Source organism: Sorex araneus, chromosome 2 (assembly GCF_027595985.1).
Source record: "Sorex araneus isolate mSorAra2 chromosome 2, mSorAra2.pri, whole genome shotgun sequence".
In the NCBI taxonomy this organism is placed as follows: Eukaryota; Metazoa; Chordata; class Mammalia; order Eulipotyphla; family Soricidae; genus Sorex; species Sorex araneus.
The window spans coordinates 24,935,158-24,956,180 of NC_073303.1; the positions used below are offsets into that span (position 1 = coordinate 24,935,158).

General features: G+C 56.6%; 2 protein-coding genes across 2 annotated transcripts in view; one reads left to right on the plus strand and one right to left on the minus strand.

Annotated features, from left to right (window-relative positions):
* The first annotated feature begins 460 nt into the window (after nt 1-460).
* Nucleotides 461-13,190, plus strand: BNIP5 (BCL2 interacting protein 5). The gene is made up of 9 exons (XM_055124325.1): nt 461-1,028; nt 2,244-2,327; nt 5,783-5,847; nt 6,071-6,311; nt 8,123-8,187; nt 8,412-8,652; nt 10,742-10,806; nt 11,891-12,151; nt 13,149-13,190. Exons 1-9 carry the CDS (start codon nt 461-463, stop codon nt 13,188-13,190), a joined length of 1,632 nt encoding a protein of 543 aa, XP_054980300.1.
* A 4,765-nt stretch (nt 13,191-17,955) lies between these two features.
* PNPLA1 (patatin like phospholipase domain containing 1) overlaps nt 17,956-21,023 on the minus strand; it is a 52,911-nt gene continuing 49,843 nt past the window's right edge. The window contains exons 8-9 of the mRNA XM_012935345.2: nt 19,612-19,737; nt 17,956-18,106 (exon numbers count right to left, since the gene is read on the minus strand). Of these exons, the coding sequence (XP_012790799.2) occupies nt 17,956-18,106; nt 19,612-19,737 (277 nt within the window). The remainder of the gene's footprint in view (nt 18,107-19,611; nt 19,738-21,023) is intronic.

Here is a 21,023-nt window from a genome sequence, read left to right on the forward strand (position 1 = left end):
AACAAGTGCCAGCTCCCTGGAGGGAGCACCCAAATACCTGAGACACCCCTCCCACCCCTATATTCAGGTTCCTCTCCTGGAAAATAAGGACCAGGCGCTCCCTTATTCTAGGGGTGGTGGAAGATTCGAAAGTCAGTAGGGGCCAGAGAGATAGCGCAGTGGGTAGGGTGCTTGTCTTGCATATAGCTGACCCGGGTTCCACCCCCAACACCCCAGATGGATCCCCAGCACCGCCAGGAGTGGTCCCTGAGCACAGAGCCAGGAGTCAGCCCTGAGCATCACTGGGTGTGGCCCCCAAACAAAAATAAATTAAACCCAAATGAGCAGCTTCCAGAGGCGACCGATGTTCCCATGTGGCAGAGGGGAGGGGTGGAGGGTGAGGGGATGGGAGGCAGTTGGAGTCTTGTTGGTTCTTGGGGGGCCCCTACTCAGGGGGACTGTTTGTTTTGGTTGTAGCCCCATGGAGCGTCTGTGGGACCCAGGGAAGCCTCCGCCAGGTGGGAGAACCAGCTCCCTGGACAGGTTGCAGCAGCCCAGGATGGACACAGAATCGGGGGACGCCCGGTGCCTGTCCCTGCCCACCACCCCCTGCGGGAGCCTGCCAGCCGGAAGCCGGGAGGGCCCAGCTCGGTCGGTGGACACTGGGGGGAGCACCGCCATGACGGACCGGGAGGAGTCTTGCAAGGAGCAGTTTCCTGGTGCACAGGAGAGCAAGAAGGACAAGGCCCAGAAGAGCTGGCTGAGGAACCTGCTGAGCTTTGTCCTGAGGCCGGAGGAGCCCAAAGAAAAGGCCGGCAAAAAAGTCAAGGGCAGGGAAGGCCTCCCCTCGCCCGCGGAGAGCCCCGAGGACCCAGAGCTGCCGGTGCCCGGGAGGAAGGCCCCGGACAAGAAGGGGGGCCATGGAAGACCAGAGGCCAGGGAGGCCCTGGGAGCCCGGGAGCAGGATGCCAGAGGCCGCGAGGCAGGACCCCCCGGGAAGGCCAGCACCCCCCACTCCGAGGAGGTGCCCCGGGGTCCAGCGCGCAGGGGTGAGCAGACCAGACCCTTCTCCAGGGACACCCCCTACACCCACTCGACTCCTCAGGGCAGGACCTCCCGGGGGCTCCTTGGGCCTCTGGGACCTGGGACAGCTCTGGGGGCCCCTAGCTCCACCCCTCACAGCTGGGTGGCCTGGCCGGCAGCTTTTGTCTCTGATCTGCTTCCCCAGCCCCCTCCCCCCTTATGAAGATGGAGACAGTCATAGCTGTCAGCTGGCCGGGAGCTGGCACCAGGAAACCGTGTTCCTGGGCATTCCCAGGGATTCTCTAGCAGACACTGCTGGGCCAGGGAGAGATGCTCAGGCAGAGGGGAGGGAGCAGGGTGGGCACAGATGGTGGGATGGGTGGGCCGGCCGCTGCTGGCCGTTGGCTCTACTCTTCTCTCCACCGTCAATCCCTCGAGCATTGTGGCTGCCCCACCCTGGAACCTTCCACTCTCCATTTGTGAAAAGAGGGAGCTGGTGTCCAAGCATCTTCCTCTCCTGGCTCTCGGACCCCGGAGCCGGGTGTGACCGGAGAGAGATGGAGCTCGGCCGTATAGTCCCCAAAACTTAGCTCCGGGCTGGAGAGACACTAGGGGACATAGGTCATGCTTGCACGCAGCCGAGCCCAGATCACACCACCTGCCCTCATCCAGGTCTCTCCCGGGAGACCCCCAGGGAATGCTGGCGAGAGCCCTGGTGGACCCCGGAACTGTGGGCCCGAGCAGGACCACATCCTCAGGCTCAGCCATGGAAAGAGCAACCTATGGGCTGAGAATGGCAAGAAATGGCCCTGGAGCTCTCCGAGCACTGTTTGGGAGCACCCCTCAAATGTTTTTAATGAAGAGAGCCCCAGGACAGCAGATGTTTTGGGAGATGGAGGATGGGGGGATGTCTGGTTAAGTGTTTGTGTGTGTGTGTGTGTGTGTGTGTGTGTGTTGTGGGGGTTACTCCCAGCAGTGCTCCAGGGAACCATGTCGTGCTGGGGATCAGACTCAGGGGCTCTCACATGCAAGGCAAGTGCTCTGCCATCAAACCACATCTCCAGCCCAAGGCAGAAACGCAGCCTTTGGGATCCGTTGGCAGGTTTGGGATCCGTTGGCTCAGCCTGCAGCTGCCCCTGCAGTGCCTGTCCCGCTCAGGCGTCCGTGCCGGCCTCTCGTGGCCGCCAGCAAAGCCAGGGCCGCACCGCGCACCCAACGGGCTTGTTCTGTCTTTATTCCAGGCAGGGAAAGGTCCGGTTACCATCACTCCATGCTCAACCAGAGCCGCCGCCGCCAGCCGGAGGAGGAGCTCAGAAAGCCCGACAGTGAGTGGAACTCGCTGGGGGTCCGGGCCTTGCACACCTGCATAGCCACGATCATCGCCACACTGCAGTTTGCGTGCCTTTATTTGCAGTGTTGCCGCCTGCAAGTCACACTCTTACCCGAGGCACACAGTTCGGATGGTGGCACTCACCCAGGGGAAGCCGCTGTGCTCACACACGCTCGCCATACTTTAGGGCAGTTTTTGCCAGGGGTCACACCCTTTGTGGTGCTCACACCAATTAGGTCACACCCTAAGCTGGGGGATTTCCCGCACTTGGTATTGTGCTTGATGCACGTGAGACCCCAGGGATTTGAACTCAGGACCAAATGATTCCAAGGCAGCCCTTTAAGCCCCATGATATTTCTCTGGATCGCATGCTGGAGATCTTAGGATGTTGTTTGGCTTTGGGGTGGCGGGGGACAGGGGGGCGCGGAGGTTGTAGGCTAGGAGAAAAATGAATTAAAAATTAACCTTCTACCCAATCATCTCCCCCAGCTTAACGTCCCAAAGCTTAGGGTTGCTGGTTTAAGAGGATTTTCACTTAATACAAAAGACCCCACTTGGTCTCACAAACCTAAGTCATTGGAAAGGGATCTCTTTGAAGCTAGAACACAGGTTCCCAAACTGATTTCCCAGGTGGCTACTTCCCCTTTCTAAGGTGGGGGGTTGCGGGGAGACTCAACACTCTTGGAAATCCAGCTTCTCTAAGTGAACAAGCGAAAAGTGGCCCCCCAATTGCACCTGAAGCTACTACCAGCGCCCCCCTCCCCCCTGCCCACATTGTCCCAGCACCCCTGGAGGCTGGTATCACTCCCTGGGGAGGGGTGAGGCTCTAACAGTCAACACTTTCTATTTGCTTTCTTCCAGAGGATGCCGTTATCCAGATGGTAGTGGAATTTCTCAAAAAGATGGCAGAGTTGTGTGAAAAGCAGGTGAGGGGCAGCCCGTGAGTGTGAGCCCCTGCTCCCCACCCCGCCTCCCTGCTCAGCCTGTCTGCACCTCCACGCCTCAGGCCTGCGTGGGCCCCATCACCTCGGGCCTCTCTGGGACACCAGCTGTGGTCGCTCCTCTTGCTTCTTGGGGTACTTCCTTCTCTCTTCAGGGTCGGGACTGATTCTGTTTCTCATCTCCCCCTCACAGAATGCATCGGGAAACACAAATGTCACCTGTCCAGAGGCCCGGCCACCTCAGAGCCCCACCTGCTTGGCCCTACCTGGTAGGGGCCACCAGCCCCCCACTCCCAGCGGCTCTGGTGAGTGGGGCCCACGGTTGCCATAGCAACACTACATCTGGGTTGACCTCTGGAACCTTCTGCAGAGCTAGAATTGGCCATTTTTGTTTGTTTGGGGGCTACACTCAGCTGTGCTCAGGGCCTAGTCCTGGCTCGACACTCAGGAATCACTCCTGGCAGGCTTTGGGGACCATCTGGGTGGCGGGGGTCAAGCCTGGGTCAAACTGTGCGAGGCATCTTGCCTGCTGTACTAGCTCTCCAGCACCACGGGATTGGCCATCTGAAGAGCTGCCCTCCCCCCTCTGACTTCTCTTGTGCCTTCAGCACTGGGGGCCTGGGGGCTGTGGGGAGGGGAGGAGAAAGGGGGTGTTAGCAGGTGTTGGGGTGACCTCCACACAGGGGCCCTCACGGAAGTCTAGGCAGACAGTTAGGGGCCCAGTGGGAGAGGTTCAGAATTCCTCCTGGCCTCCGAAAGCTCGGCATGAGCCCTGCCCACGACAGCCATGCAGGAGGAGCAGAGACTGGGAGCAGGAGCCAAGGGCCCCCTGACTTCTCTCCCGCAAAGGAAGACCCTTCCCCACTGAGGAATGCATGCTCAGGCATACATGCTCAGGAACATAACACATACAAGCTCAGCACATACATTCTCAACATACACATGCATGCTCAGCTCATACATGTTTAACATATTCATGCTCAGCACATACATGCACTTCACATACATACTCAGAACATGCATGCTTGGCACATACATATTTGGCATATACATGATCGGGAATATAGCACATATATGCTCAGCATGTACATTCTCAGCATATACATGCTTGGCACATATATATTTGGCACATACATGATCGGGAATATAGCACATGCATGCTCAGCACATACATTCTCAGCATACACATGCTTGGCGCATACATATTTGGCACATACATGATCGGGAATATAGCACATACATGCTCAGCACATACATTGTCAGCATACACATGCTTGGCACATGCAGGCCCAGCTCATACATACTTAGCACATTCATGGTCAGCACATACAGGCACAGCACATACATGCTCGGAAATATAGCACATCTATGCTCAGCACATGCATGTTTGGCACATACATACTCGGCAGAGGTCACCCTTTCAGGCCGTGGGTTCACACATCTTTTAGTGGCAGTGACCACTGGTGGTCACATCCCTTTACTGTGGTGCCCACACAGAGGTGTTGGTGGGTGGAAGTCGTCTGCCGCATGGAGGTTACAGAGAGAGAGCACACGTGTTCCTGGAGCAGCGCTACGGGAATCACGCTCGGAGCACGTGGGTTTCCTGGGGCCAGACTCGAGAACATGGGCCATGGAGGGGCCCAAGGGGCTGACACTAGCTTTGCATGAGAGGCTGCAGGCTTGATCCCCAGGGGACTCCCAGCCAGTGAGCAGGGAGAAACACGAGGCAAGATCCCAAACCCACAAACTTTAAAAAGAAAAAATTTTAAAATTTTGTGTTTGCCAAGCACACGTTGTAAGTTGCTCTGGGCCCCACTGATTTTTCCACTCATGGTTCAGCCAAGGCAGAGAAACAGGGAACCGGCAGGGAGAGAGAGTGGAGGGAAGGCGGGAGGGGCGCTCAGAGAGGGCAAAGGGGTGGGCCCGCACCCCAGCAAGGCTGTTACTGAGCCGGCCACGGCAAGCCTTGTCTTCTTGGCAAATGTGTGTCTGTGAAGTGATGCCACCAGACCCTCGAGACACCTTCCTCTTCAGGTCTGGAAGGAGCTCGGGTCCCCAAGGTGCTGTGTTCAGAGGCGGGGGACCAGGGCCCTGTGGACATCCGCCCCAGACAAGCAAAGAGCCGGGTGCCTGAAGAGGACTTGGCACAGGACCGAGTCTCCGAATCGAGTCAGTGTCCCCTCCTTCCCCGGAGCCCCTTGTGTCCTGAATGACCCCCTTGCAGAGGAGGGCCAAGGTGAAGTGAGGTGCCCGCCAGAGCCCTGAGCAGATGTCGATGCTCTGTAAAGCTCAAAGGGAACGGTGGGGGCTTCTACGGCCTTTGCCTGGGGGCCTTGCCCTGAGCCGATCTTCTGGGGCTTCTCCGCTCCCACTGCCAGGGCAGCCCTAGGTGTAGACCCACCCGCATTGAATTCAAAAGGCCCAGCTGGTCTCAGCCCCTCTATCCCCTGGGGAGGGTTCTCCAGCCTCAGGGAAGGCTAACGGGCCGTGTGCATCTGCTTTCTCCCAGAGGAGGCCGTCATCCAGATGATCGTGAGGTTCCTCCAAAGGGTGGGAGACCAGTATGAGATAGAGGTGAGCAGCCACCCAGCCGCTGGGCCCCGGGACCTCTCGGCTCCCCCCTCTCCCCCGGTCTCTGCCCAGCCCCACCCACCTCGGTCCCCACCTCTGTCCCCACCCCAGTCTCTGGACTCTGTCCCCTCCCTGGAGGCCTGGCAGCTCTCAGTCACTTCTGGGGGTGCCTTCCTGTCTCCCCAAGCTTCTTCCCCTGCCTCAGTTTCTCACATCTTCCCCACAGCAACTTCAAGCTCCTCTGCCGGAGGTGTTTGAGCCAAACCCGGCCCCGGCCTCCAAGAAGAGACCACCAGAGAAGAAGACGAGCCTCAAGAGGGTCTTTTCCCTGAAGAAACAAGGTTCTGAGGAGCCCAAGAGAGCAGGGGCCGCGGGGGCCGCCAGCCTGGAGTCCCGGCCACCCCGGAGACCCACCTTCTTGGCCCTGTGTGTTGGGGGCCAGCGGCCCTCCACCCCCAGCAGCTCGGGTGAGCAGATCACAGCCACGCTGGGCCCTGCCCGGAGCTGCCCTCCCACCTCTGACTTTTGTTGTACCTTGAGCACTGTGAAGGGGGCAGTAAGGAGCAGAAAGGGGGGTCTCAGCAGGCGACCTCCACACAGGGACCCTCACTGCGGTTAGGCAGATGGCTAAGGGCCCAGGGGAACAGGTCCAGGATTCTTCCCAAACGTCCTCAGCCTCAGAAGCCTGAACCCCCACACTGCCCAAGGCAGCCCTGCGGGGAGGAAGCGCACACCCTCACCAGGACCCCTCTGGCCCTCACCAGGGCCCCCCAGACCCTCATCAGGACCCCCCTGACCCTCACCAGGACCTACCTGACTCTCACCAGGGCCCCCCCACCGCGACCCTCATCAGGACCCTGATCCTCACCAGGACCTACCTGACCCTCACTAGGACCCCCTGACCCTCACCAAGGCCCTCCCCAAGCCTCATCAGGACCCCCCGACCCTCACCAGGGCCCTCCCTGATTCTCCTCAGGCTCCTCTTCTCCATCCCACCGAGGAGGTCTGTCCCCTCCGTGCTCAGAGCCCTCGGGTGAGACCCTGGGCACTGTCAGCATCCAAGAGATGAGGGGACAGCAGTGCAGGGTGGGCCCCGCGGGAAGGGCCGCCTGGCGTGAGGGAGAGCAGCCCGCAGGGCCTCCTGGCCAAGGGGTCCCCTCAGGCCACAGGACAGCGCTGCTGACCCACATCGATGGTGGAATTCCAGTCCCGGGGAAGGGCTTTCCTGCCCGGGGGACACTAGCTGTCACATAACAGTCCCTGCCGAGGAACCCAGGGTCAAGTTTTCAGCTGGTGGCTCAGCACAGAGGGAGGGCAGGAAGTGAGCAGGGAGAGGGAGGGGAGGGAAGGCCAGGAGGGGCCATTCCTAAAGGGCTCGGGGTGCCCTGTCCACCACTGCCTGCACCCCAGCAAGGCCGTTGCTGAGCTGGCTGTAGAGCAAGCCTCGTCTTCTCTGCAAACGTGTGTGTGAAGTGACACCCTCAGACCCAAGAAGCAAACCCCCATTTCATCTTCCTCCCCAGGTTTGGAAGAAGCTGAGGTCCCTGAGACCCTGTGTCCAGAAGGGTCGGACCTCAGCCCCGAGGATGTCCGCCCCAGAGGAGCAAACAGCCGGACACCCGAAGAGGTTTTGGCTCAGGACACGATCTCCGAATCGAGTTAGTGTTTCTCCATCCCCAAAGCCTCTTGGGAAACACGAGTCCTAAGCATCCCCCTGGCAGAAGAGAAACGGACCTCGGCGAGGCAGCAAGCTGCCCGCCAAGCCCTGGTCACGTTAGCGACGTGCATGGGAGGTGACTGAGGGGTAGCAGGGCTGTCGCGAGTGTGGAACTGTCAGTTTTGGTCCCCGCGGAGTTTGGAGGGCCAAGCCACATTTCCTGCATCAAACTAGCTTCGGCTGATCAGAGATCTAGGACAAGGGGGATACGGCACTTGCCAGTTGGATCCCCGACACCACCTGTGAGTCCCACCAGGACTGATTCCTGAGCACAGAGCCAAGAGTAAGGCCAGAGCACTGTCTGGTATAGTCACACAAACATCCTCTCCCTACCCAAAATAAGCACATAAAACCCGAGGCCCTTGCCTGGGGGCCTTGCCCTGAGCACCTCCAACCTTCTGGGACGGGGCTTCTCCACTCCCACAGCCAGGGCAGCCCTAGGTGTAGACCCACCCGCATTGAATCTAAAAGGCCCAGCTGGTCTCAGCCCCTCTATCCCCTGGGGAGGGTTCTCCAGCCTCAGGGAAGGCTAACGGGCCGTGTGCATCTGCTTTCTCCCAGAGGAGGCCGTCATCCAGATGATCGTGAAGTTCCTCCAAAGGGTGGGAGACCAGTATGAGATAGAGGTGAGCAGCCACCCAGCCGCTGGGCCCCGGGACCTCTCGGCTCCCCCCTCTCCCCCGGTCTCTGCCCAGCTCCACCCACCCCACCCGCTCACCTCTGTCCCCACCCCAGTCTCTGGACTCTGCCCCCTCCCTGGAGGCCTGGCAGCTCTCAGTCACTTCTGGGGGTGCCTTCCTGTCTCCCCAAGCTTCTTCCCCTGCCTCAGTTTCTCACATCTTCCCCACAGCAACTTCAAGCTCCTCTGCCGGAGGTGTTTGAGCCAAACCCGGCCCCGGCCTCCAAGAAGAGACCACCAGAGAAGAAGACAAGCCTCAAGAGGGTCTTTTCCCTGAAGAAACAAGGTTCTGAGGAGCCCAAGAGAGCAGGGGCCTCGGGGGCCGCCAGCCCGGAGTCCCGGCCACCCCGGAGACCCACCTTCTTGGCCCTGTGTGTTGGGGGCCAGCGGCCCTCCACCCCCAGCATCTCTGGTGAGCAGACGAGGTTTCCATGGTGACAAGGCAGCTTCTGCTCTGGGCCCTGCTCCAAGGTGGGGTTGGAACCTGTGTAGTGGTGGTGGGGGAACCAGGGGGGGATCTCAGTCTTGACCTTTGCCCTCTGCTCTGGGCAGAATGAGGGGGTGCTGAGGCCTCTGGAGTGGAAAAGGTCTTGGTGAGTGACAGCGTCGCCATAGCCAGTGCCCCCGCCCACATTCACACAGAAATACTTAAAATCAAATGTGAGTGGGGCCGGGTATGAGCCTCAGAGTAGCACGAGCAAGTGACCCACGTCGGGGGGGCAAGGGGAGGGCTGGAGCAAGACGACAGCAGATGGTATGCTTGCCTTGCATGCAGCCCACCAGGGTTCGATTCCGGGCAGAAGTGACCCCCCCCCCCCCCAGCACAGAGCCAGGAGTAAGCTCTGAGCACTGCCAGGTGTGAACTTGAAAAGGGAAGGAAGGACTTGTATGGGGGTAGGGATGCAGGTTCCGGTGTGCCGCAGGGGCTGGCCTGGGCCTCTGCCTTTGTCCTTCTGGAAAGTGAGTCCCCAACACTCCAGGAGACCCCGCAGACCTCTCCCACGCATGCCACGTCCATTCACACCCAACACTTCGATCTGAGAGGCAGGGAAGGGGGTGCACGCAGGCCGGACCCTCAGCAGCGCCTCGAAGGCTGAGCAGGGAACTTTGGGTCCACCCCTGGGTTCCCTCCCACAGGGTGAGGACATGAAGGGGCGGCTGGAAGGGGGAAAAAGACATTTCTGGAATGGGGACCACGGGCATGGGGACTCCTCACTAGGAGCTGAGGCAAGCAGAGCTGTGAGAGGCAGCCGGTGGCCGGCCTGCAGGTCAAATTGCAGCAAAGAACATTCTCTTCCCCTCTCCTGTCTGCCCTCAGATCTGGACACACCCGAGGAGTTCCAAGAGTCATCACCCGTGGAGGGGGGACAGGAGGGGTCCTCAGAAACAGCACCAAGGTCACAAGCCAGAAATCCGAAGCCAGAGAGGAAACCAGCGCTGGACGGAGCATCCGAATCGAGTTAGTACCACCCTGTTCTCAGCGGGGTCGGCACTGCACCTCCTCGGCTGGGATGTCACATTGAAATTGAGTAGGGAGGGGCTGGAGCAATAGCACAGCGGGTAAGGCGTTTGCCTTGCACGCAGCCAACCTGGGTTTGGTTCCCAGCATCCCATATGGTCCCCTGAGTAATTCCTGCGTGCAGAGCCAGGAGTGACCCCTGTTCATCTCCAGGTGTGACCCTCCCCCCCAAAAAAAAGCAAAAACAAAACAAAACAAAAAGACCAAGAAATTGAGTAGGGAACCAGGGAAGGCAACTGGGGAATATTCCCCGGAATATTCTAGAAGGTCACCGAGCAGGCAGGGCCAGTCTTTCAACTGGGCTGTTGGGCAGAGTTGCAGGTGGAGAGACGTTTTTCAGGCTTCAGTCACCTGGCTAACCTCTGGGATAGAACTTAGCCCCACAATCCACCCGTTGGCTAAATGTGTGTGTATGGTGTGTTGTGTTTGGGTGGTGTGCAGGACTTGCTCAGGCAAGTCCAGTGTGATTCCCTGGAGTCACTCCTGGCTCCCTGCTCTGCTCAAATGTCTCCAAGGAAATATAACCAATTTGCCCTGGGTCCCCTAGCCTGCGGTGTACCCGCAACACGCTCAGTTTGATCTGTAGGCGCAGTGTGTGACGCATTGCCCTGTCATGGCTATTATTAGCTCCCAACAACTGGTCACTCGTGGTCTGAGCAGCCACCTGCAGCCCGAGACGGAGGGCACACCTGCAACGGGTCACGCCCGCTCTGACCCCACTCCCTGTTACTGACCATATTTTGACCTCTGCCGCTGGGTGAGGGCCAATGGGAGCGCTGGCTTCTTATCTGCCCAGCAACTGTGGTGACAAATGAGGCTCTGAAAATGAAGCTTCCTTCTATTTCCATAATACAAGTCCAGCTCCTGCGCTTCCCTCAGGCTTCGGGAATTGTTTCTGCCCTTCTTATGGAAGCTGTGTGCAGGACTTTAGGTGAACGTGTTTCACGGCTTGCCTAGAGCACCCTGTCTTTATTTTCCTCAGAGTTGCTGATTATCCAGAAGCTGGAGGCTTTTCTCCAAGAAGTGGGAGAACAGTTGGGAGAACAGGTGAGGACTGCCTCGGTGCCTCCCAAAGCTGACCAGGTTGGACACAGGCGACTCATCAAACCACAGTTGAGACCAGAACTTAATTCCCGTTCTGTATCTGCCTGACTGTGGGCATGTCCCCTAAACTTTTGGAGCCTCTGTTTTCCTCTTGTGCAAAGTAGGGGATCAAGACTTAGTCAGCAAAGTGTACTGCCTCTATAGAAAATGCCAGATGTGAAACAGATGATCAGTGTCACTTAAAATAGTATTTGTGGGGCTGGAGCGATAGCATAGCGGGTAGGGCATTTGCCTTGCATGCGGCTGACCCAGGTTCGATTCCCAGCATCCCATATGGTCCCCTGAGCACCGCCAGGAGTAATTCCTGAGTGCAATGAGCCAGGAGTAACCCCTGTGCATCACCAGGTGTGACCCAAAAAGCAAAATAAATAAATAAAAATAAAATAAAATAATATTTGAGAAGCCCATGCAATAGTATGGTGGGTAAGGCGCTTGCCTCGCATGCAGTAGACCTCAGTTCAATCCCTGGCACCCCATAGGAGCCCTACCAGGAGTGATCCCCAAGCTCAGAGGAAAGGAGTAACCCCTGAGCATTGCAGGGTGTGGGCCCCAAAGCAAAATAAATAAAATGAAACTGGACTCCCCCTGACAGCTGGGGACCCCCCCACCCCCAGTCCACATCCTCCTTGAGGTTCAGCCCTTGTCCCTTCTCTCCTGCCCCTCCTGAAGTGACAGTCCACGGAGCACAGGCTCTGCTCTCTCCCTTCTCGTTCTCTTGGCCGCACTCCAGGATTCACAGGGCCTCCAGGTCCTTGAAGCTTTTACATTCCCCTGACCTGTGGGATAGCCCCAAAGAGAAGTTGGAATCCCTCAGTGTAGTGGCAGAGACTGGAAACCACCTGTGACAAGCCCCTGAGAGGCTGGGGCTGGGAAGGGGCACTTCACCAGGTGCTCATCCCAGCCTGTGAGGGTCCGGAGGCCTGACTGCAGGGGGTGGGTGGAGGGGTGCTGGGGAGGGGGCCGCCTGGACGGGCACCACACCCACACGGGCGCCCCGCCTCACTTCCGCTTCCGGCCTCACTTCCAGATAAGGCGACATCCCTGTCTCAAGAAGTGTTTCCAAGAGCTCTTAGACTCCTGCCAGGAGAAGCTGGTGGTGGCCCTGCGCAGCCAGGAGGGCCACCTCTCGCACCCCAGCAGGAACCCGGCCAAGGGGCCCTACCAGTTTCCCTTCGACCTGCCGAACAAATTTGCCGGCAACAGCCACAACGTCATCAGCCTCCTGGACCTCCTGGGGCACTACCGCCGGCGCCGCAGTAGCCAATACTCCTACGAGGTGGCCCAGCAGGTGAGAAGGGCCCGTGGGGACCAGGCGATGGCAGGCCATGGGACCTTCTTCCTGTCCCAGCCCTGCTCAGCTCAGGACAGGTCTAGCACCCATGCCCCTCGCTTGCTGAGGCCTCCAAGACATTGTCGCCCCACACTGACCTTTTTCTTTTCCAAAACTCCTCCACCTTGTCTTTTTTTTTATGCATTTTATTTTCATAAAGTAGTTCACAATAGGGCCGGAGCGATAGCACAGCGGGTAGGGCGTTTGCCTTGCACGCGGCCGACCCGGGTTTGATCCCCGGCATCCCATATGGTCCCCCAAGCACCGCCAGGAGTAATTCCTGAGTGCAAAGCCAGGAGTAACCCCTGAGCAGCACTGGGTGTGACCCAAAAAGCAAAAAAAAAAAAAAAAAAAAGTAGTTCACAATAGTTCAAACACCCACCTTACCAGCGAGCACCTTCCCACCACGATAAGAGGGAAGTGTGTGCAATTTTAAGCCCATATATAAGAGAACACAAGCAAGTATGTTAAAACCAAATAAATATATGCTACATTAGGTACATCAGTGGGGTACATTAGGTACATCAGTGTAAGAGGCGCCAGGGGCAGTTTGTGGGTGTGACTGCCGAGTTACTGGAAAACTGGGGAACTTGGGGGAGGAGGCCCAGTCCCAATTGCTCTGGCTTGCCTTGAAAATGAGTATCTTCTCTGTGTGACTCTGGTCTCTTCCCAGGGGTATGTTTCTTACTCCTTCTGATAGAGGTATGGGGTCAGTCTCGGCCACTCTCTAGCTGGCCTTCTTAATTTATCTGCAGTCCTACTGTTTGGCTTTCCCGCGAGAGATGGTCACAAAGTTTTAGGCAATAGGGCTGGGGTGCTTCACCCCTTCTGGAGTCGGAGACTAGGCCAAGAAAAACCCCCAAGGGAGCAGAGGACTGTGCAGACGGGCTCCTGGGACTTCTACTGTGGTCACGATGCTGGACGCTGGCTAACGTCTCGGTCTTTCTCTTCCTAGAATGTCACAAGTCCCGACATCCAGATTGAGAGTCCAGACTGAACGTTGAGCCTTTCACTCAACGTTTCTACAGAAGTTGAGCAGCCTGAGCCGGCAGCCCCTGAGATGTTCCGTGAGGGTCCCTCTGGGCTTCCCGACACGCTGAGGACTTGTGCCATTCCAGATCCATATGCCGACTGAGACCGGAACCCAACAAGTCTTCTTCCACAGAGTGGGAGTGGGTGGGGGTGGGGGCCAATGAGCACGGGCTGGGGAGCTAGGTGGGCAGGACCCCTCCCCCTCCCCCTCTCTGCTTCCACACCCTGGGTTCTGGGCTCACCGGGTCACCCCCGGGATCCCTTCCTGCTCTCTCATCTGGAGTCTCTGAGGAAATTATCAGCGAGACAGAGCTCTGCTCTGGTGCTCGATTGGGGGTGAGGGAGGGAATGGGGAGCAAGCTCTAGAATTTCGGGCTGGGGTGACACCAGCACCAAATTCCATGCCCTGGGGTGTATTTTTCATTTTCCTTTTCATTTAAGAGTTACAGTCTCCCACCCCGATCTTATTTATTTATTTATCATCAGATATTTTCATAAGCCACGGGACCTAAAACTAGGCCCACTCTCATGTAGATGACCTGCTAACCTCTTGGCAGAGGTTGGCTTTTAAAAAGCGTTTTTGTGCACTCTCTCGCCAGAACTTCCACCTGCATCTTTAAATAATGTGCGTCCAAAGGCAACCTCTCGTTTGTCCACATGATTAGCCTTACCTCATGCCTCAGTGGACTTGGACCTCCATATGAGGGACGCTGCTCTTTTGGGATCCTTCCAGCCATGTCCTAGAATTCTGTGACCAGAGAAATGCATGTCCTATCTCACGAGGCTTTGCCCAGAATCAGTGAATGTGTGGGGCGTTTAGGCAGGACTCATGATCACGCAGTCAGACTGTTTGGAAATGAGGGCCAGGCACTCACTGGAATTGACTCTTCCATGCACTGTTTTTTGTTGTTGTTGTTTGTTTGTTTTTTGGGTTTTGTGTGTGTGTGTGTGTGTGTGTGTGTGTGTGTGTGCTTTTTGAGTTACACCTAGCGATGCTAAAGAGTTACTCCTGGCTCTGCACTCAGGGATCACTCCTGGTGGTGCTCGGGAGACCATGTGGGATGCTGGGAATAGAACCCGGGTGGGCCGCGTGCAAGGCAAACACCCTACCCGCTGTGCTATCGCTCCAGCCCTTGCACGGTTCTTTACGCTGAGTGTTTGCTGCCTGTGGTCCTAAGGCCAGCAACTCAACCCCCCTTATTACCGCATTATTTCACCAATAAAGAAATTTGCAACAATTTTGCAACAAAGGTCTTGATTATTGAATGGACTCGGGGTGGGGAGCCCACTCCCCACATCAGGCCAGCCTTTGGGTCCCTAGTTGGAGGTGGGCGTCTCCCTGACAACTCTCCACTTGCCCATCCATGAGGACACCAACTTGCTGAGGTAGGGACATTAGTGGCCGGGTTACACTTCCTTCACCCACATGCCAGTGGCCCAGGGGACAGGCCCTTTGCCCAGCAGATATGACAGTTTCCAGCAGCTTTGAGACTCTTGTGTGTGACTTACATGTCCAGGAAAACCTGGGCCAGCCCCCATGTCACATTAACTCCCTTATTCGTCCCCACACTTTGGCGTCCAAATGCTGCCCCTCAGAATGAGGACGAATGCAGTCAGGACGCAGCATCGACTGGGCCAGAGAGCAGGGTGTGTCCAGGGAGCCATCGAAGGCCTCCTTTGCTCTCTCAGATGGCACATGGCAAACGCCACAGAGAAGAGAAGTGCCTGTCATATAGGCAGGGTGGGGTGAGGATGGGGGACTTGTTGGGGGTGGGGAGCGGGAGGAAAACTGGGGACATTGGTGGTGGGAAATGTACACTGGTGGAAGGATGGGTGTTGGAACATTGTATGACTGAAACCCGATCATGAACTGCTTTGGAATGGTCTATCTCACAGATATTCAGTACAAAAATGTTAGGAAGGAAGGAAGGAAGGAAGGAAGGAAGGAAGGAAGGAAGGAAGGAAGGAAGGAAGGAAGGAAGGAAGGAAGGAAGGAAGGAAGGAAGGAAGGAAGGAAGGAAGAAGGGAAGAGAGGGAGGGAGGGAGGAAGGGAGGAAGGAAGGAAGGAAGGAAGGAAGGAAGGAAGGAAGGAAGGAAGGAAGGAAGGAAGGAAGGAAGGAAGGAAGGAAGGAAGGAAGGAAGGAAGGAAGGGAGGAAGGGAGGGAGGGAAGGGAGGGAAGAGAGGGAGGGAGGGAGGGAAGAAGGAAGGAAGGAAGGAAGGAAGGGAGGGAGGGAAGAGAGGGAGGGAGGGAAGGAGGAAGGAAGAAAGGAAGGAAGGAAGGAAGGAAGGAAGGAAGGAAGGAAGGAAGGAAGGAAGGAAGGAAGGAAGGAAGGAAGGAAGGAAGGAAGGAAGGAAGGAAGGAAGGAAGGAGCTGGCTTCGCATGTGGCTGTGGCCAATGACACTGGTTCAATCTCTGGCACCACTTATGGTCCCTTGAGCATCATCACCAGGAGTGATCCAGGAGCACAGTCAGCAATAAACCCTGAGGAATACGGAGTTGTCTCCCCCTCCTCCTCCCCCATAGCAAAAGGAAGTAGAACTTGGGCTGCCTAGTGAAATTTGAACTTCAGACATAAAACAAATCATTGTGATCCTGGCGACAGCTTTGTTCTGGTAATCCTTCAGTGTCATCTCTCTGAAATGCACATTTAGCAGGGCGCCCTGAGTCTTCTTGCCTCCTTGGAATTAGCACCAGGCACGTCGCTTAGTTACCTCCAATGGGAAAGCGACAGAAAGAGGGAAAAAGAAAAACGAAGTAGGCAAGGGGCTGTATTGCTCCCGGGACATGAGTGCATCTGGGCTTTGGTCTGAAACAACAGTCACGATGGCGGTGAGCCCCCTCAGGCGCCACACACACTCCTGGGGCGCGGGAGAGGAAGCCGCCCTCTAGCTCCCAGGGCACAAGCCTTCTCCTGCAGGAAACCTGGGTCTGCCCAGGGGCCACCCCAGAAATCCATCTCTTCCCACCAGCGGACCCCCAGGGGACTCTCCTCCACTGGTCAGAGAGAAGGTTCCAGAACACCTGCGACTGATTCTTCCCAGGCAGCACACATGGACGCTGCAGGCAGGAGGGGCTTGTCTGCACTCATGTTCCTTGGCCTGGTCCCGTGGAGGGTGGGCGCCCCAGGCTCCTTGCCACAGTGCTCCTCTTCATGGCAAACTGGCCCTGTGCTCCTCAGATGTCCCGGCTTCACTCAGAGCCACGTTCCACTTGCCCAGTTTTCAGGGGGGCTGCCGTCTCTGTTCAACCCAGGCACTGCATCCCAGCTGTGGTGGGGTCCTGGCCTCCTTCGTCGGCGGGGCAGTCCATTTCTGGGAAGCAGTGGAGTACTAAGATTTTTTTCAAGGCTCAAAAAACAAAGGTGGAAGTTTCCAGAAGGAAGAACATGGTCACGTGGCTGTGAACAGCAGTATGGGAGAGAGAAAGGACAGGCATGTCCCCCCCAGCAACCCCCCCAATTCCTCCTTAACTTCCTCTGGCCCCTGGACACCCCAGGGCCCGGCCGGTACTGAACACCAGGCAGTATCGAACACCATTCAGTACTCTGGCCAGGGGCACGGACCAGACCAAGCCACCAGGAAGTCCCTGTGGGTGGCTGAGACAGAGCCCGGCAATGCTGAGTCCGGCTGCCACAAGTCCAAAGCCCAACAAGGGAAGGACTCGCTCTTCGGCCGACACAGGAGACGAGAAAGACCATCAGGAGCTGAGCCCCAGTTGGTCCAACAGGACTTTTGGGTTCCAGGCATGAAGGGATTTGGGGGGGCTACTAGGATGATCTGTCCCCTCTCAAAGATGCGAGCTCAGGTCAGGGGTCGGGAGCAGACCCCAAAGAGGCTGTGCCATGACCGTCACCGCCCAGCCATGCGACAGAGCAGGGTGGTGGGAGGACAGGAAGCACCACATGGGGGGTGGGGGGGCAGGAAGGACCACTGGACGAGAAGCAGAGCCCTCCCCACCAGGGGGCCTCACAGAGGACAATTGTTCCCGGTCCCTGGAGACCGAGGGGGACCAGGAGGGCATCATCATACACAGGAGAAGCCTCGGCCTCAGAACCCTCAGATCCTCTCCCACGCCTGCTGAGTTTTCTCTCTCGGTTCAAAGATTCCTAGGAAAAGGACACAGGCTCCTCGCTTCTAAGTCCCTTCTCTTCAATCTCCTTCCCCTGAGCACTCCCCCTCAGCACAGCAGGCACCGCGGGCACCCCCAGCAGACACCCAGGCCCCACGAGAGCCAAACCAGACACACGGACCCTGGAATCTCAGTCCACACCCAAAAGCAGCAGGAGGCAGGCTTTTCAGGCAAGGGTCCTTCGCTCCTCTGCAAATGGAGTTCTTTGTTATTAGGGGAGTTTCGTTCCTTTAGCCAAAGGTCCAAGTTTACTACTTGGTTTTTCAGGAAGGGGGAAGGGGGTGCTTTGGTCCCTGGAGTGCCAGGGACAGTGGTGCAGGTTGTGCAGTGCACCAAATGACACGCCGATGAAAATGGACAGGGACATGTTCCTTGTGGTCTTCTCGAGGCTACGTCTATTGTTTTGCAGCTTGTATATCTTTGCCTAGAGACTTCTAGCAGTGGTTATCCGTGTTCTAGCAAGATGCTGTCCATCTCCCAGCAGCTGGCGCTCAAGTTCTCCAGGGAGGGACCTTGCTTTCTCGGTGCACAAGATGCTGTGTGGTTGGCCTTGACTATGACAAGGAAGAGGCAGATTGGGGCAGAAGGGAATCTGGGGTTCAGGGACTCCCAGAGCATCGGGGAGCCCCTGGGGAGTGCCACGCCTCGGGGCAGCTGTATTCCTGGATCCGGCTGGGATGGGTCCGATAGGTGACCCAGACAGTCTCAGAAGCTGAGCGCAGAGAGAAGTCAAGCGGGCAGGGCGCAGACCTGGATGAGAGAAGCCAGAAGGCACGGGTGAGTTAAAAGGAGACAAAAGGAGGGACGGGAAACACGCCCCCATCTGCTGTGTGACCCTGAGCCAGTGGTGCTCCATCTCTGGGGAAGGGAGGAAGCCAGCTGGGGTGGAGATATCACACTGTGCCATCACTCTCCTATCTGATGGTCACTCTGCTCGAGTCCCACGATGACCCCCCCCCAGCACCACACTCACTGGACCTCACTGGCACGGTCCAAATCAGCCTGACCTATCCTACTCAGACTTCTCCCTGCCCAAAAGGCAGAAACTAGACTGGGGCCCCGTGACTTCCGTCTCTCCCTGCAGTTCTTCAGCCCCGAGAGCCTGAATGTCTCGGGGCCAACACCAAGACCCTGTGCCTGGTCCTAGACCTGCCACTGACCAACTGTGTGACACTGGACAAGTGGCTCAGGCTCTCTGTGCTCTCGTGCCTGGAACTGAAGTCCTCATACATTTAAGTTGTGACTATAACATTCGCATTTGATTTTGGTTGGGTTTGGGGTCCCACCCAGCAGTGCTCAGGGACTATTTGCAAGGGTCACTCCTGATGGTGCTTCGGGGACCTTATTCGGTGCCAGGGATGGAACCCAGATCTCCTACATGCAAAGCACATGCTTAGCCTGCCTCAGTTCATGGAGTCTCTACATTCACATTGGAAGGGGGGGCTCGGGGGTGGGAAGGAACATTCCACAGGTACACAAAGACGAGCCCTCTGCTGACAGGCGGGCTGTGAGGAGTCTGGCAGGAGCGGGAGCGCAGAGCGGGATTTAGGGAAGAGCGGTGCGTTCCAAAACCACCCCTGGAGCCCGAGAGATAGATAAAACAGGGGTCAAGGCATTGACCTGCTTTGCATGTAGCTGACCTGGGATCGATCCCCAGCATCCCCTATGGTCCCCTGAACCCCACCACGAGTGATCACTGAGCACAGAGTCAGGAATAAGTCCAGAGCACAGCCCACTGTGGCCCCCAAAAAGAATCAATTAAGAGCATTATTGGGGTCCAGGATACGGTCCCGTGGCTAGGAAACAGTTTCGGCAGCTAGGCCCTCTGCTGTTCCCAGCTCAGCAAGCGACTTCCGGCTACACCACAGGCAGATAGATGTGTGTGAGCCCCCAGATCCTCAGCGAGCACCAGGGCCAGGAGCACACCAACCCCTACTTCCACTGAGCTTCCAAGACCCAGAACCGGAAGTGACCCCCGTGAACACTGCAGCCCAGGGGTGCTCCCTAACCCCAGCCATCAAAACAACATCAGCAGAGATGCAAAGGCTCTGATCTCCAGCATGAAGGTCCAATTAAGTCGGACCTTCATGGGAGTCGGACATTGCATTTCACTCCTCTGCAGTCTTACACTGATTGGGGGCTTCTGTGGGGGTGTGCCTCTCACCAGGCAGACCCCACTGTCCCCCTTAACCTTTCTGCTGCCAGTCCCCAAAACTGCTCCTGACCCAAAAGGAAGAAACGAGAGCGGGGCTCACTGTGCTTTGCCGCCTGGTTTTTTGGAGCGTAGATTTCTTGGGAATCCTCTTCTGGAGCCAGGGGTCTTTGGTTTGCTCTTCTTAAAGGCCTTGTCCACCCTGGGGGGGTCTTCAGCAGTGCCCTCCCTGGGCAGAGAGAGCGGGAAGCAGTTTGTCAATAGCCAGCCTCGGGTCCTCAGTGAGCCTGCCCCAATTACAGAGATGGATGCCAGATGCTGAGGTTCTGAACCTCAGCTGACATCAGTTTCCCCGGGGACTTCTATCTTGTCATCCAAGACTCTTTAGCTGAGTAATAGCATGCGGACTAGCTAATCCTGTTGTTTTTTTTTTAAGTTTTTGGGGTACCGGGAATCAAACCCTGGTTGGCTGCATGTGCTACCCACTGTATTATATCTCTAGCCCCAGGCTAGTCCATCTTTCTTTTAAAATTATTTTATTATTAATATATTTATTTTGCTTTTGAGTCACACCCAGCAATGCTCAGGATTTACTACCAGCTCTGTGCTCAGGAATCACTCCTGGCAGGCTCAGCCCCCTGGATTAGTCAATCTTTTTTTTTTTTTTTTTTTCTTTTTGGGTCACACCCAACGATGCTCAGGGGTTATTCCTGGCTTTGCACTCAGGAATTACTCCTGGCGGTGCTTGGGGGACCATATGGGATGCCGGGGATCGAACTCAGGTTGGCTGCGTGCAAGGCAAATTTCCTACCCACTGTGCTATCGCTCCGGCCCCTGGATTAGTCAATCTTTTGACCGCTTAATTCATTTTAACTCAATTCAACAGGATAGTGACATATCAATGCAAAAGAAGTTTAAATTAGGTGACCAAATGCATCATTTATGCAAGTCACAGAAACTCTCAAAACTTTCACAGTTTGGGGCTGGAGTGATAGCACAGCGGGTAGGGCATTTGCTTTGCATGCGACCTACCTGGGTTCGACTATATGGTTCCCTGAGCACCGCCAGGAGGAATTCCTGAATGCATGAGCCAGGAGTAACCCCTGTGCAATGCCGGGTGTGACCCCAAAAGAAAAAAAATCTTTCACAGTTAAAATAATGCTTAAAAAGGAGGGCGGAGAGATGGCTCAAAGAGCTGGAGCGCTTTGCACATGGGAACCCCAGGGTTTGATTTCCCAACACACCCTGGTCCCCCAGAGCCAACGATAGTGACCTCCAAGCACTAAGTCAGATGCAGCCTCTGAGCAATGTCAGGTGTGGCCCAGAAATAAACAAGTAAATTTATATATTTATTGGGAGAAGCAGCTCAGTATAAAAGATATACTGTCTTCTGGAGTGCCCAGACAAAGTCATTGCCTGGGAGTCTGCTTGCACTTGGTCATAGGACATCCCAGGAGGGGAAAGGCGGGGTGTGGGGAGCCATGAAGTACCCCAGACCCACCCTCTGCTCTCCCA